We start from the raw sequence: 12,532 nt of genomic DNA, 5'->3' as shown, positions 1-12,532 counted from the left end.
GAGTGAACAATTCTTCTTTTGTCTGGTGAGGGACCAGAGACAAGAGAGTGGGAGTGTGGGACAATCAAAACCAGGTTAAAAAACGGGAGTGGGGTTTTTCCTTCGTATATAAGCACCTAAAACCTATCCTCCTCCGCCTCTCTTCCTCCGTCTGTAGTCAGCAGCCATGGCGGCCGCCTCCCTGTCCGCTTCTACTCTCATTTCCTCTTCTGCTGCTGCTTCTTCTGCTTCTGCCTCTTCTCGTCTTCGTGAGGGAAGATGTCCCCTCAAGTCCGTTTCCCTCTCGTCCTCTGCCTGTCTATCCTCCCAGACGCAGCTTCTCCGGGCGACGTGGAAGAGCAGAGAGGGAAGGGGAGCTCTCGGGGCTCAGATGGTAACAGTGCCGGCGGTGAAGCAGGAGACGGTTCTCGATTTCGAGACCTCCGTCTTCAAAAAGGAGAAGGTTACTCTTGCCGGCCACGATGAGGTTGGTCTATCGGACACCCATTCGTTCCTTTGGTGATTTTAGGTTTTGTGGCCTTCGTCTTTGATGAATTTCAGGATGTTGGTATTTATTTATTTTTTGTTACTTCTTGTCAAATTTTTGGCGTTTCGCTGCTTAATCTTGTTTGCTTCGTCTTGGCCTTTAGATGTTTCATTCTCTTTCAACCTTTAACTCAATGGATCTGTAAGTTCACATTGGATTTTTTATTTCTTTTGAATTTTGCTTGCTTCTGATGTTTTGAAGAGTTCTACTTACACTAGATATTCGTCATTTATTTACTTGTTGTCTTTGGGTTGTTACCGACAAATGATTCCAAATCTTTGGTTACTCCTGCTCTGCTATACATCTCCATCATCTATGGTTTGCTAGATGTATCCATTTTGTTATTGGTTTTGGTTTCTTTTATGTAGACAAATAATGCTTGTACTATGGTTTTCCTTTTTCTTCCTCGTGTTCGTTACAATTGTTTACATATTTCCCACGTTTTCTCAGTACATTGTGAGAGGAGGGAGGGATCTTTTCAAGCTGCTGCCTGATGCATTCAAGGGAATTAAGCAGATCGGAGTTATTGGATGGGGTTCGCAGGTAAGCCAATCAACTTGGTCAAGGGTCATTATATCACTATGGCGCTGTGATCTCTTACTTTATTTTTGTTCCTCGTACTTTACACCTCTCAGCATGCAAAAATCTATAGATCCAAAACACGCCAAGATGGGTCAGCAACACGTGAATTATTATAGCATGCCACTCTTCGTTCCAATGAGCTTACGTTGCAGGGACTCAAACGGCGAAGCTTTTTTCTGGGGAATAGGGTGTGAACTTGCTGCTATGTTGTTGGAAGGCGGTCTTGTTGCTCGATGCAACAATGTGCAACGCTTTGTCCTGGATGTCTGATATCTGGATTCGATTTGTTATGTTCATAGCCAGAATCTTATCCAGGAATGTTTGCTTTTACCTTGGATAATGGACTGAGATGTCTGATTACAGTAATTTGTTTGAAATACATTAGCAACTGACCAGCTCCTTAGTTTTACTAAGGAAATATTTGTTTTGCTCTGTATTTGACCTTGCACTCTGAACGCGATGGTAACCACTTGCCTTCTTCTGCTTCTGGTGTTTCCAAATTTTTATGTCTTATTTCTTTTTTGTTTTTATCAGTTTTCCCTCAACGAAATTATCTTTTTGATGGGCTTGTATCAAAGGGGAGAGTTGTGGAAGAATGACTCTGAAATACCTGTGGGTTCTCTGCAGGTTGCCCAGCTATTGCATGCCCTAGATTAGCATTTATTGGACAGCATCATAGTACGGGCATGTGCTCCTGTTGGTTGGTTTGTGAAATCCTTTTTTCTTTAATCAATCAATAGGCTATTTACATGCCTGCCTCCAAATACTGTTACATCCAAGTCCCTCCTGAACTTTTAACCTTTTATTGTGAAATTTTCTATTGGGAGGTATCTCATTGACATTTAATGCTGTTTTGTTATAAATATATTAGCGACTGATCAGCTCCTTAGTTTTGCTAAGGAAATATTTGTTTTGCTCTGTATTTGACTTCATACTCTCAACGCGACGGCAACTACTTGCATTCTTCTGCTTCTGGTGTTTCCAAATTTTTATATCTTAGTTTTTTGTCGTTTGTATCAGTTTTCCCTTGATGAAAATGTCTTTTTGATGGGCTTGTATCCAAGGGGAGAGTTGTGGAAGGATGGCTCTGAAATACCTGTGGGTTCTCTGCAGGTTACCCAGCTACTGCATGCCCTATATTAGCATTTATTGGACAGCATCATAGTACGGGCATGTGCTCCTGTTGTTTGGTTCTTGACATCCTTTTTTCTTTAACCAATCAATAGTCTATTACATGTCTGCCTCCAAATACTGTTACATCCATGTCCCTCCTGAATTTTTTAATATTTTATCGTGAAACTTTCTATTGGGAGGTATCTCATTGACATTTAATGCTGTTTGTTTGTGAATATATTCTTTTTTATTTTCCATAACATGTCTTTCTGTTGCTTTATGACTGTCATTTATGCTCTTGAAGATGTTGGTTGATAATTTCCCGATTTATTATTTTTTATCCCACAGGGCCCTGCTCAAGCTCAAAATTTAAGAGATTCACTTGCTACGGTAAATTCAGACATTGTGGTGAAGGTAAAAAATCTATTTTTTCCTGGAAGCTGCTATTTCCAGATTTTATTGTTTTCAGATTGCATTTTGTCTGGTAGGGTAGGTGCAATTCTTTTCTATTTTGTGTTATGTTGAATATGGCATTTCTCTGTAGTTATATATTTGTGAAAAAATGACATCAATCTGCTAGCACCATATTTTTACGTCTTTGTTGTGACCAACGAGTTGCTACCAGAACATAACTGAGAAGAATTTGTCCGAAATTAGATGAGGAACGACTCCATAATTCAAGAATTTGAGTGTCTGTTGTTCAATGATGGCAGGATGTCAATGACCTGAAGAGACAACCTGTATCCTCGTATAAGACAGTACGTTTGGTACTAAAGCTACCCTACATGCAAGTCTACGAGAGCCTTATTGTTAGCTGTCAAGTTCTTTCTAGTTTCAGTAAGTCTGAGGCACTAAATGCTACCTTGTTGTAGAATTTCTGTTCAACTAACTGATGGTCCTTAATGATCTTTTGGTCCTTAAGCTGAAACTCCTATCATGTCATTTTGGTGCTTGAATTGTTTAGGAGAGAAACTTGGTTTTTGCCAAAAGGGCTCTTCATATTTCGTCTGATTGGTCTGCTTGAAAGGTCATATTGGTGGATGTTGGTAGTTTGATATCAGGGGTGAATCCCTTCCTTAATGTAGGAAGCCAACCAGAAAATTTTCCTGGTAGGCGGGAGGTTACTTGAGGGACAATTTTGAACATGCTTATGTTTTAATTAAATCATGATGTCACAAGCTTATGGTTCATGATAGAATTAACTAATGAATGTTTGCAGTTTACAGTTGAATTTTGCTGTTTGTTTAGATTTGTAGAAGTCTTACTGTTGCCGAATGAACATTTGAGATGTTCTACTCATTGTTTGCCAACAATGCAGATCGGTTTGCGGAAAGGATCCCGTTCGTTTGCTGAGGCACGCGCTGCTGGTTTTACAGAAGAAAATGGAACCCTTGGTGATATCTGGGAAACTGTTTCAGGCAGTGACCTCTTGTTGCTATTGATCTCAGATGCAGCTCAGGTTAGTAGATTTCTTTTTTTCTTCCAAAAACAAGAAATTATACTCTTTTCACTATGTCTGCATGTACTAATGAAAGTGCATAACCACCATCCCCCATCCTCAGGCACACGTGTGCATGCTCACACAGATATAGGACTCTAAGACTGTTCTATTACATATCACACTAACTGAATAACGGAGCCTAGGTGCCCTTTTTTTTGTCTATCCACTCTAAGTCTTGGTTTTAAGCCCTTCAGGCATGGCAAGATTTGGTACCTTTGTTTTCTTTGTAAAATGGGTCTATCCCCTCTCTTTTAGTTCTCAAGTACTAGTCAGCTATCTCATACAAATTCTTTGGCTCTTCACAGTTACTTGGATAATTTGGGCTCTAAGCCCATAAAATATTTTCTGAAGAAACAATCCCAATTTTGTTTCCAATTTGAAATGTATTTACTTCCTTCTGATATGCACATATCTCCATCTGGTTCTAGAAGCATAGATTAAGTGTCTGTTTATGTTGCAGGCAGATAACTATGAGAAAATCTTCTCGCATATGAAGCCAAACAGCATTCTTGGGCTTTCACACGGATTCCTGCTTGGACATTTGCAGTCCCTGGGGCAAGATTTCCCAAAGAACATCAGCGTAATTGCTGTTTGCCCAAAGGGAATGGGGCCATCTGTAAGAAGGTTGTATGTCCAGGGCAAGGAGATAAATGGGGCTGGGATCAATTCTAGTTTTGCAGTTCATCAGGTCTGTCTCTCTCTCCCCCTCTCTCACACACAGAGAGAAATATATGGTATAAAATTGATTGCCTGAGTAGAAGCTTACCTGTTCACTTTTCCAGGACGTTGATGGAAGAGCAACAGACGTTGCATTAGGATGGTCAGTAGCACTTGGATCTCCTTTTACCTTTGCCACTACCTTGGAGCAGGAATACAAAAGCGACATTTTTGGGGAGCGAGGTTTTGTCTTAACCAGCTAAACTGTATTTTTGCCAATCTTGGTTTCTTATTTTCTAACTGTTACGTATTATAGGAATATTACTTGGTGCGGTTCATGGAATTGTCGAGGCACTCTTTAGAAGATACACTGAACAAGGGATGGAGGAAGAACTGGCTTATAAGAACACAGTTGAAGGCATAACTGGTATAATATCAAAGACCATCTCAACAAAGGTGTGCCTTGTTCTTTCTTGTCTAATATTTTGCTCTTGGTCATGGTCTGAACTAGATAATGGATGGCGATTCTAGCATAAGTCATACATGACAGGGTCTGAGGTCGACAGAATGGTTCTTAAATGCACTATAGTTGATCTGCTTGTCACTAATTTTCTGTTTGTGGTTCAGGGTATGTTGGCAGTATACAATTCTCTTAGCGAAGAAGACAAAAAGCAATTTGAAATCGCATACAGTGCATCTTACTACCCCTGCATGGAGATATTGTATGAATGCTATGAAGATGTTGCTTGTGGCAATGAGATCCGTAGTGTTGTCTTGGCTGGTCGCCGCTTTTATGTATGTCCTTTTTCCTGCTTTCGGAATTCATTTTGTGTTAGACTGTAAAACTTCACAATCTCTCTCGCCCCCTCTCTCTGCAATGTCTGTGTTTGTAACTGCATGGGTCCACATATACACATCCATGTGCTCCTACTAAGGTGGTGGCCATTTGGGGACATTCTATATGCAAATTAGTTCCTCTGTCATGTTATGGGTAGGATAAAGCTGCTTGTATGGGGGCATTATGGACCTTGCTGGTTAAGTTGAGAATGAGATCTTGTTAATTAGGGAATGTGTGGTTTGAGTTTATAATTATCATTTTTAGAATGAATTTAGTTGGTGGTGACGTGTCAGTTCAGAAAATTAGTTCTCTTCAGGTTCGGGAATTTGTTTTATAGTCTTGTTTTTTCTGTTGGATATACCATGAAGCCTAACTCTATGATCTGGGTCTTGCCCTTGAAGTTTGTACATTCTGTTTAAGTCTAAATTTGTTTGCAATCTTGTAGAAGTGTAACTATGGTCAATATATATTATTTCTCTACAGGAAAAGGATGGGCTACCAGCTTTCCCTATGGGCAACATTGATCAGACAAGGATGTGGAAAGTTGGAGAGCGAGTTCGATCAGTCAGGCCACCGGGTGATCTGGGTCTGTTGCATCCATTTACTGCAGGTGTCTATGTTGCTCTCATGATGGCCCAGGTAGAAGATTCTTTCTTTTGCTTCAAGCATGACTAGATGAAAAAAAGTTGCCAATTAGCAATCGATGCTGCTCTACCGAACATTCCTATAAAGCTAATTGAGTTGAAAGCTGAATACCTATTGGTACTTAATTGAGTGTAAACTTTGTGTCTGATCAGTGCCGACCTTTATTTGTAAGTAGTGAAAGGGGGATCTATGGAGCCTATGAGAGAACATTATCTTACTCACGGAAATGGGCTTTCTTTATGGGATCAAAGAAAATGGCAGATAGATTTCCAAAAAGTTCGAGCGACACATAAATGCATCTCAGCCTTTCAGGGAGATGTCGCTGATATGATAATTCAGCGGGAGTCGTTCCTTTGCTCTTGGTTTTGTTTTCTGTTTTCTCTCTCTCTCTCACACACACACACACGAGCCGGGGACTGGGGTTTCATGGTACTACTGTTAGTTAGTTAGTTGTGTGGGTCTGTGCGAGAGAGAGGGAGGGAAGGAGGGAGATTTGAAATGGGTGTTAATTTTATTTGAGGTTGCTGCAGATTGAAGTGCTGAGGAAGAAGGGACACTCATACTCCGAGATTATCAACGAGAGTTTGATTGAAGCTGTGGATTCTCTGAACCCATTCATGCATGCCCGGGGAGTCTCATTTATGGTTGATAACTGTTCAACAACCGCACGGCTGGGATCAAGAAAATGGGCTCCTCGTTTTGATTACATTCTTACCCAGCAGGTAGCCTTCTACTTAACATTTCTTCTCCCGTCCTTTTGTTATTGGTGTCTTGTACTGTTCAAGCCTGATCCTGGCCCAAAGCCAAATATTGACCTGAATCACCTGATCAGAGTAGTCAGAAGAGGTTGAGCAACAGAAAACCAGTCCATCAATTAGTATTAAATTAAACTTGGCAAACAGCGATCAGTGATCATCCTAGTTTATTTCTATTCCTAGGACAACCAGACAAATAAATGCAACTTTTCTCTTTCAAATGGTTGTTTTCCTTCCTACCCCCCTCCATCACTGCATCACCACACCCTGACTCCCCAAATCCGACCCCTCCGTCCATTCTCCATGGTCTTACTTTCTTATTGCTTTGTTATTCTCAGGCACTCGTAGCCGTGGACAAGGAAACACCCGTCAACCGGGACCTTGTGAGCAACTTCTTGTCTGACCCAGTTCATGGTGCGATAGAGGTTTGTGCTCAGTTGAGGCCAACAGTTGACATTTCTGTGACTGCTGATGCAGACTTCGTAAGGCCAGAGCTGCGGCAATCAAGCTAGAAAATTGTCCTTATTGGATTGTTAGTTTGTCTGTCTGTGCTTCTTACCTGTATGAGGAAAGTCACACCCGGTCTAGATTTTAACATTTTGAGCTTTGGGAAAGAACACGCGGCGAGTGTTAAACTGGTTAGTGTTAGTGTGCTCTAATAATATTATTTCATAAGATCATTCAGTATTCAGTGGGCGATCAGTTCACTGATCATACTTAGCTTTTTTTCAAACACGTCAAAGCTTGTTAACCAGCCCTAGTGGGAGAGGGTACGCATTGGTTTCTTGAGCTCCTCAGAACTTCATTAAGACCCTCCTTTAAATGAAAAGGCAGATGATCAACTCCAGAAGTATTTTTCATGTCAAAAGATTTTAACAATCGAAATAAGTCGTGCACATTAGATTTCATACATTAAAAAAAATGTAAACTAATATTGATCCTTGGTCCTTTGGGTAAGGTGAACCCCATCCATTGTATCTAAAAAATGACTAATATGGATTACAGATGCTTAATTTGCAAACCTACAAAGAATAGCTAGAGTATAGGTAGCAAAACCCGGGCAAGTAAGTACATCTATACCGTATTGTGGTAAAACAATTCTATTACAGAAAATTAAACAAATAATAAAAATTTTTTGCATTCGGCATCCTGGTTACAATCAGTAGCCCCATCTAGAGGACCAAGCAGTCCAGTTAATTGTATAACAGTGGGAACAAAATAGAATGGTACCAAAACTGTCAATGCTGTTGCGTCTCTTGGCAAGGACTTTTATCGCTAGCGGCAAATTGCTAACAAGGATTTTGCCCCTGGGCAGCAAAATATCATAAATGCAGGCTCTGGAAATCTATGAATAAATTCCATACCGTTTGTTATATGGATGAATGGCATATCGGATGGCGTTGAACTCATCTCGCGGGCCAAGAGATTCCTGTGGTGTAAGCTCAATTACTACTCCCGTCAAGATGTTGGAGCTAGCGAGCAGTTTGAGCTCCTGAACAAATGTCCATCTGATGTAGCGCTAGTAGCTGTTCTTCTGGACTGCAGAGCCCTGTATGAAAAAAAAATTATATCCAAAATCTATTGTCAAAGGCTTGGGGGAAAATATGGAATCAAAGTAATCATAAGACAGTTCCAACTGGAACTTCGATTAAGGCCCCAGCAAGAAGACCCCTTCAATAGAAGGCCCGTATTAACATCATGACGCTTCTAAGTACCTCAAAAATGAGAGGATCAAATTTGCCAACTTGTGAAGTATCCAACTATGAAAACAATAATCTTTTAACCTGACCAACAGATGAAGGATTCAATCTGCTTATCATCTTCAAGGACAGCACAAAGCACGCAAAATAATTGGAGATGCACTCGTCCTCTTCTGAATTATCGCCGAGTTTTTGACATTCACAGAAGGTCTCTGGTGTTCATAAAAAAGTAACCTTTTGTATACCGGATTAAAGTTGAAAGATTTTTTGGATGATTCTAGTAGGTACAGAATAATCATCAACGCACAGGGATCTGATTAAAAACAATTACTTTTCAGTTCATTTCTTTCTTTCCTTTTCTCTACGAGAGGTGCTTTAATAGTTGCATTGAAAAAGAAATCAAGTAACAATGCTAACCTGAACACTTTGGAAGATCCCAAACAGCAATTGAGGAAGATGAGCAAGTTGTCTGACATAATGCCATATTGTGCTCATGGTTGACGTTCATTGCAAGCATCCATGCACCAACGGTGACATCTTCATTGCTGAACATCCGCAAACTGAGGGCAGAGGAAGAAAATTTTAGATTCGTAATAGGTACGGGGCAATAAGGAGACACGTAACAATGCTCTAGAGGAGCAACAGAAGAATTTGAACTAAAGAGAATGAGGTGTCGAGGTCCCCCTCAAGTTTCTTCCACGAAGACAAAATCTAAGAAAAGAATCTAATTTTCTGCTTCAATTTTCAAGTTCCATTTATTAACTGATCTATAGATGTCCTCGGTTTCCATATCTGCCATTATCTAAAACTTATACTCCCACCAACCACACCTTAGCCCCCCACACACCCACAACCAACACCCCCCAAACAAAACAACCCAAACCACCCCCTGCCGACTTCATATTTCAAAATGGACAACACAACCACCAATCTCACATAAAATTTAATGACAGACTTCTCAGAAGTAAAACACAAAGCAAAAACAGGCGCATTGGACGAGGAACAATCAAACTGAAAAATAACTAGTACAGGCATACTAGGTTTCATCTATCTGCAGATACAACCTTGCAAGGAGCACGTAAATGAGTCTGGAACGTACATACCTATTGTTTGGCAGAGCTACCAAGTTGGCGACGACCTTAGCAGAGAGAGCATATATAGGACCGTAAGCATGAAGAAAATACTCTGAACCAAGCAAATGCGATAAAGGTTCATACCTGCTCGCATTCCACGTAAACTTCATTTAGTCAAGGACTCGAGAAAGACTTCAAGTTGGAATACGGATGATACAGTTTAATGCTCTAACAGAAATATGTGTCCAAAAATACACTAGTGACAACCATAATAAGGAATAACTGCACAGATGTTGGACAAAACAGGAAGAAATTCTACCATTTGAGTTTTGGATCAGTGAAAACTGAACCTCGCTTCATGCATCCCAGGTAAGTTAAAGGATGAGACCGTTCCTTTGCCAAAAGGGCTGACAGGCGATCTGAAATTATCAAAGTTTTAGAATGAGATTATAACAAAATGGATATGCTCCGATTAACTACTTGATAAGACGCATTCTGCTCCAAAAAAGTGTGTGTGAAGAAAAGTCGATGAAAAATATAGGTCCAGTGAGAGTAAACACCTCAATGGTCCAAAAAGATAACCTACAGTTTGAACTTTGAAGTGAGATTTTAGAAGTGACAAGGCGAAATTTGGATGCCAAGGACCAATTACCTGGCCTTAAGTAGATATCATCATCAGCTTTTACATAGAAGTCGGCGTCATACAGTCCATAAGCAGACGTGAAGAAGGCCAACCTGGAACAAGAAACACACACACAAGAGACGCATGATGAGCATAGAGTAGGAGAACCACAAAGGCCAAAATCAATGGTTTCTTACGTTTTATGTGGAAGATTGTTGTACCCTTCCTCAATATCTAAAAGCATGAAGTCGTCATATTCTTCTATCTCCTTTCGAAGATCTGACATTTTCCTTGGATCACTAGTTTTTCCAATCACAAATCTGAAGGTCAATCCTGTTGCTTCTTCCAAACTGCAAGGAAAATTCGTGCAATTAGAAAAGAAGAATCAGGAAAAGGGCTAAACATATAAATGGAAAGTGACGCAAATCATGCGCGCTGGATAAAACTTAAGTACCAAAACTAAAGTAATTCCAATAGCGATGGACGAACCATCTGATTGGTTCCATTTTCCAACAAATGGATGCGAATCATAGACAACAAGCAGGATAAAAAAGAAACTGCAACGCAATTTATTTATTTGATACGTCTATTTCTAGATTGTTCTCCATCAGGCCAAAAAAGGAAAATGAAGAATAACTCGAACCGACTCATAAAATAGAGAGGAAAAGATTGACAACACGATCAATGATATCAGTTTACCGTTTTAGGCCCTCGCGATCGGCCGGCATCCACGTCTTCCTTAAGGATCTCCGCCTCCCAGCCGACGCGAACCCCGTCTGGATCCCGACGAACCCCATAACTTTCCGCCTTTCCGTCCCTCCAACCACCTGCCCACCGGAATCACGATCAGCAACGACGTTGCCGGAGGTCGTCAGAGACACCGAGACAGTCCTGACATCGAACTCCCTGCACCTGTAGCCGGAAATCGGCCGGAAAACGCCTATCGCACCGAAAGCGATGCCGAAGACGCCGAGCGCGAGGCAGAAGAGCGAGACTGCAGGCCTCCGAAAGCAGAAGAACCATGAGTGCCGATGTTGGAAGACCTTCCGGTTCATGGCGACGGCGCTTTTCCGAAAACCCTACAGAAACGGGTCTCCGGTAAGCATCCCCCGCGGGCAAGGGACAGAAAGGGATTATAGATTATAGTCCAATGTCTAAGGTTTTTTGTTCTCTGAAACTGTACGGAGCAATTTTCTCGATTTAGGGTTTCTGAAGGGTTGAAATCGAAGAAGAAGAGTTCGCCCTTGGATGTTCATAACCGGATCGAAGAGGGGAGGGAAAAAAAAATCAGGAAAAAAGAAAAAAAAAAAAACGAAAATGGAGATCTCCGGATTAGAAATTGAATCCGCGGCAGCAAGCTGATTCTTCTTCAAAACAGTTGACAACAAGAATCTGCGAACAACGGAAAATCGGAAATATGTGGGCCGATAAGCCGCAGTTTCAGAAAGAAACCATCAATTTTCTTTTACGAACATTTCCCCCCCTTCTTTCTCGGCGGGAACTTTTTATCCGAAGAGCAGCATTCGGTCGGTGACAATTTGAAGCTGAGAAATCCTAACTCGTGTTTGGATGATGACTTCGAAAAATAGCGAAGCTAGAATACTGCAACCAAGTGCTGCACCCGATTTCCCGTTGTCTGAAGTGGGCGAGGAAAAAACTGGGGAAAATGGTCAAGAAAAATGGTTCCTGTTACACCATAGTCTCAACGGAGGAAAACCCGTACAGAAAATTTTTCCAAGGACGACAAACAGCTGCTAAAACTGGTTTCCCAGTGTCGAGAGATGCGATTGTGTTTCCTTCATGGAACATCGATTTTCTCACAAACTGAATGGCGAGGCAAAGCAATTTTTTCTGACGCAGGCGTTTCAATTAAATTTTAAGCTAAGATTGGCACTAATTAAAAAGTGACGTTACTATACACAAATGAGCAAATACTTTAAAATACTATTAAGAAAACAAAGAGTTTTTATAGGGTTAATGTCGATAACTGTTCACACCTATCTCGATCTGTCACACCACCTAGTTATATGTAGCTCTGTCATGAAGTGTTTGTTTCAATTAAGGCAGCGAAAGGTCGTTTTTCCATGGAGATTGGTAAGTAGGGCTGAACAACGACTCGAGCTCGACTCGTTAAAGTTCGGCTCATGAATTAGTTCGAGCCAACTCATTTGCTTAACGAGTCGAGCTCGAGTTTATGAGTCTACTCGTTCAAATAATCAAGTTGAATTCGAGTTCAACACGTAACTGCTGAGTTGCGCTCGAGCCTTAATCGAGTGTGCCGAGCCTTAATCAAGTCGATATATTCAAACGAGTTTATGAGCTCGAGCACAACACGTAACGATGAATATCAATTCTATTCAAACGAGTTTTTTTTAGCCTTAATCGAGTCGAGCTCGAGCTCAACACGTAACGATAACGATGAATATCAATTCTATTCAAATGAGTTTGTCGAGCTCAAGCTCAACGCGTAACAATGAATATCGATTCTATTCAAACGAGTTTATTGAGTTCGAACTCAAC

General features: G+C 40.9%; 2 protein-coding genes across 2 annotated transcripts; one reads left to right on the top strand and one right to left on the bottom strand.

Moving 5' to 3' along the window:
- Window positions 1–94: 94 nt before the first annotated feature.
- LOC116266783 (ketol-acid reductoisomerase, chloroplastic) lies at window positions 95–7,308 on the top strand. Its single transcript, XM_031648137.2, has 11 exons — window positions 95–466; window positions 977–1,069; window positions 2,570–2,635; window positions 3,540–3,680; window positions 4,183–4,410; window positions 4,505–4,622; window positions 4,696–4,835; window positions 5,007–5,174; window positions 5,701–5,856; window positions 6,393–6,584; window positions 6,956–7,308. The coding sequence occupies exons 1-11, from the start codon at window positions 167–169 to the stop codon at window positions 7,127–7,129; spliced, it is 1,776 nt and encodes a 591-aa protein (XP_031503997.1). The 5' UTR covers window positions 95–166; the 3' UTR covers window positions 7,130–7,308.
- A 368-nt stretch (window positions 7,309–7,676) lies between these two features.
- On the bottom strand, window positions 7,677–11,761 carry LOC116266784 (probable beta-1,3-galactosyltransferase 14). The gene is made up of 7 exons (XM_031648138.2): window positions 10,712–11,761; window positions 10,210–10,362; window positions 10,043–10,125; window positions 9,710–9,809; window positions 9,421–9,534; window positions 8,735–8,877; window positions 7,677–8,166 (listed from the first exon to the last, which is right to left on the bottom strand). The coding sequence occupies exons 1-7, from the start codon at window positions 11,065–11,067 to the stop codon at window positions 8,090–8,092; spliced, it is 1,026 nt and encodes a 341-aa protein (XP_031503998.1). The 5' UTR covers window positions 11,068–11,761; the 3' UTR covers window positions 7,677–8,089.
- Window positions 11,762–12,532: the final 771 nt, after the last annotated feature.

Source organism: Nymphaea colorata, chromosome 13 (assembly GCF_008831285.2).
Source record: "Nymphaea colorata isolate Beijing-Zhang1983 chromosome 13, ASM883128v2, whole genome shotgun sequence".
NCBI classification, from domain to species: Eukaryota; Viridiplantae; Streptophyta; class Magnoliopsida; order Nymphaeales; family Nymphaeaceae; genus Nymphaea; species Nymphaea colorata.
The sequence above is the reverse complement of the archived record's forward strand: the minus strand, read 5'-3'. Positions and strand labels throughout refer to the sequence as shown.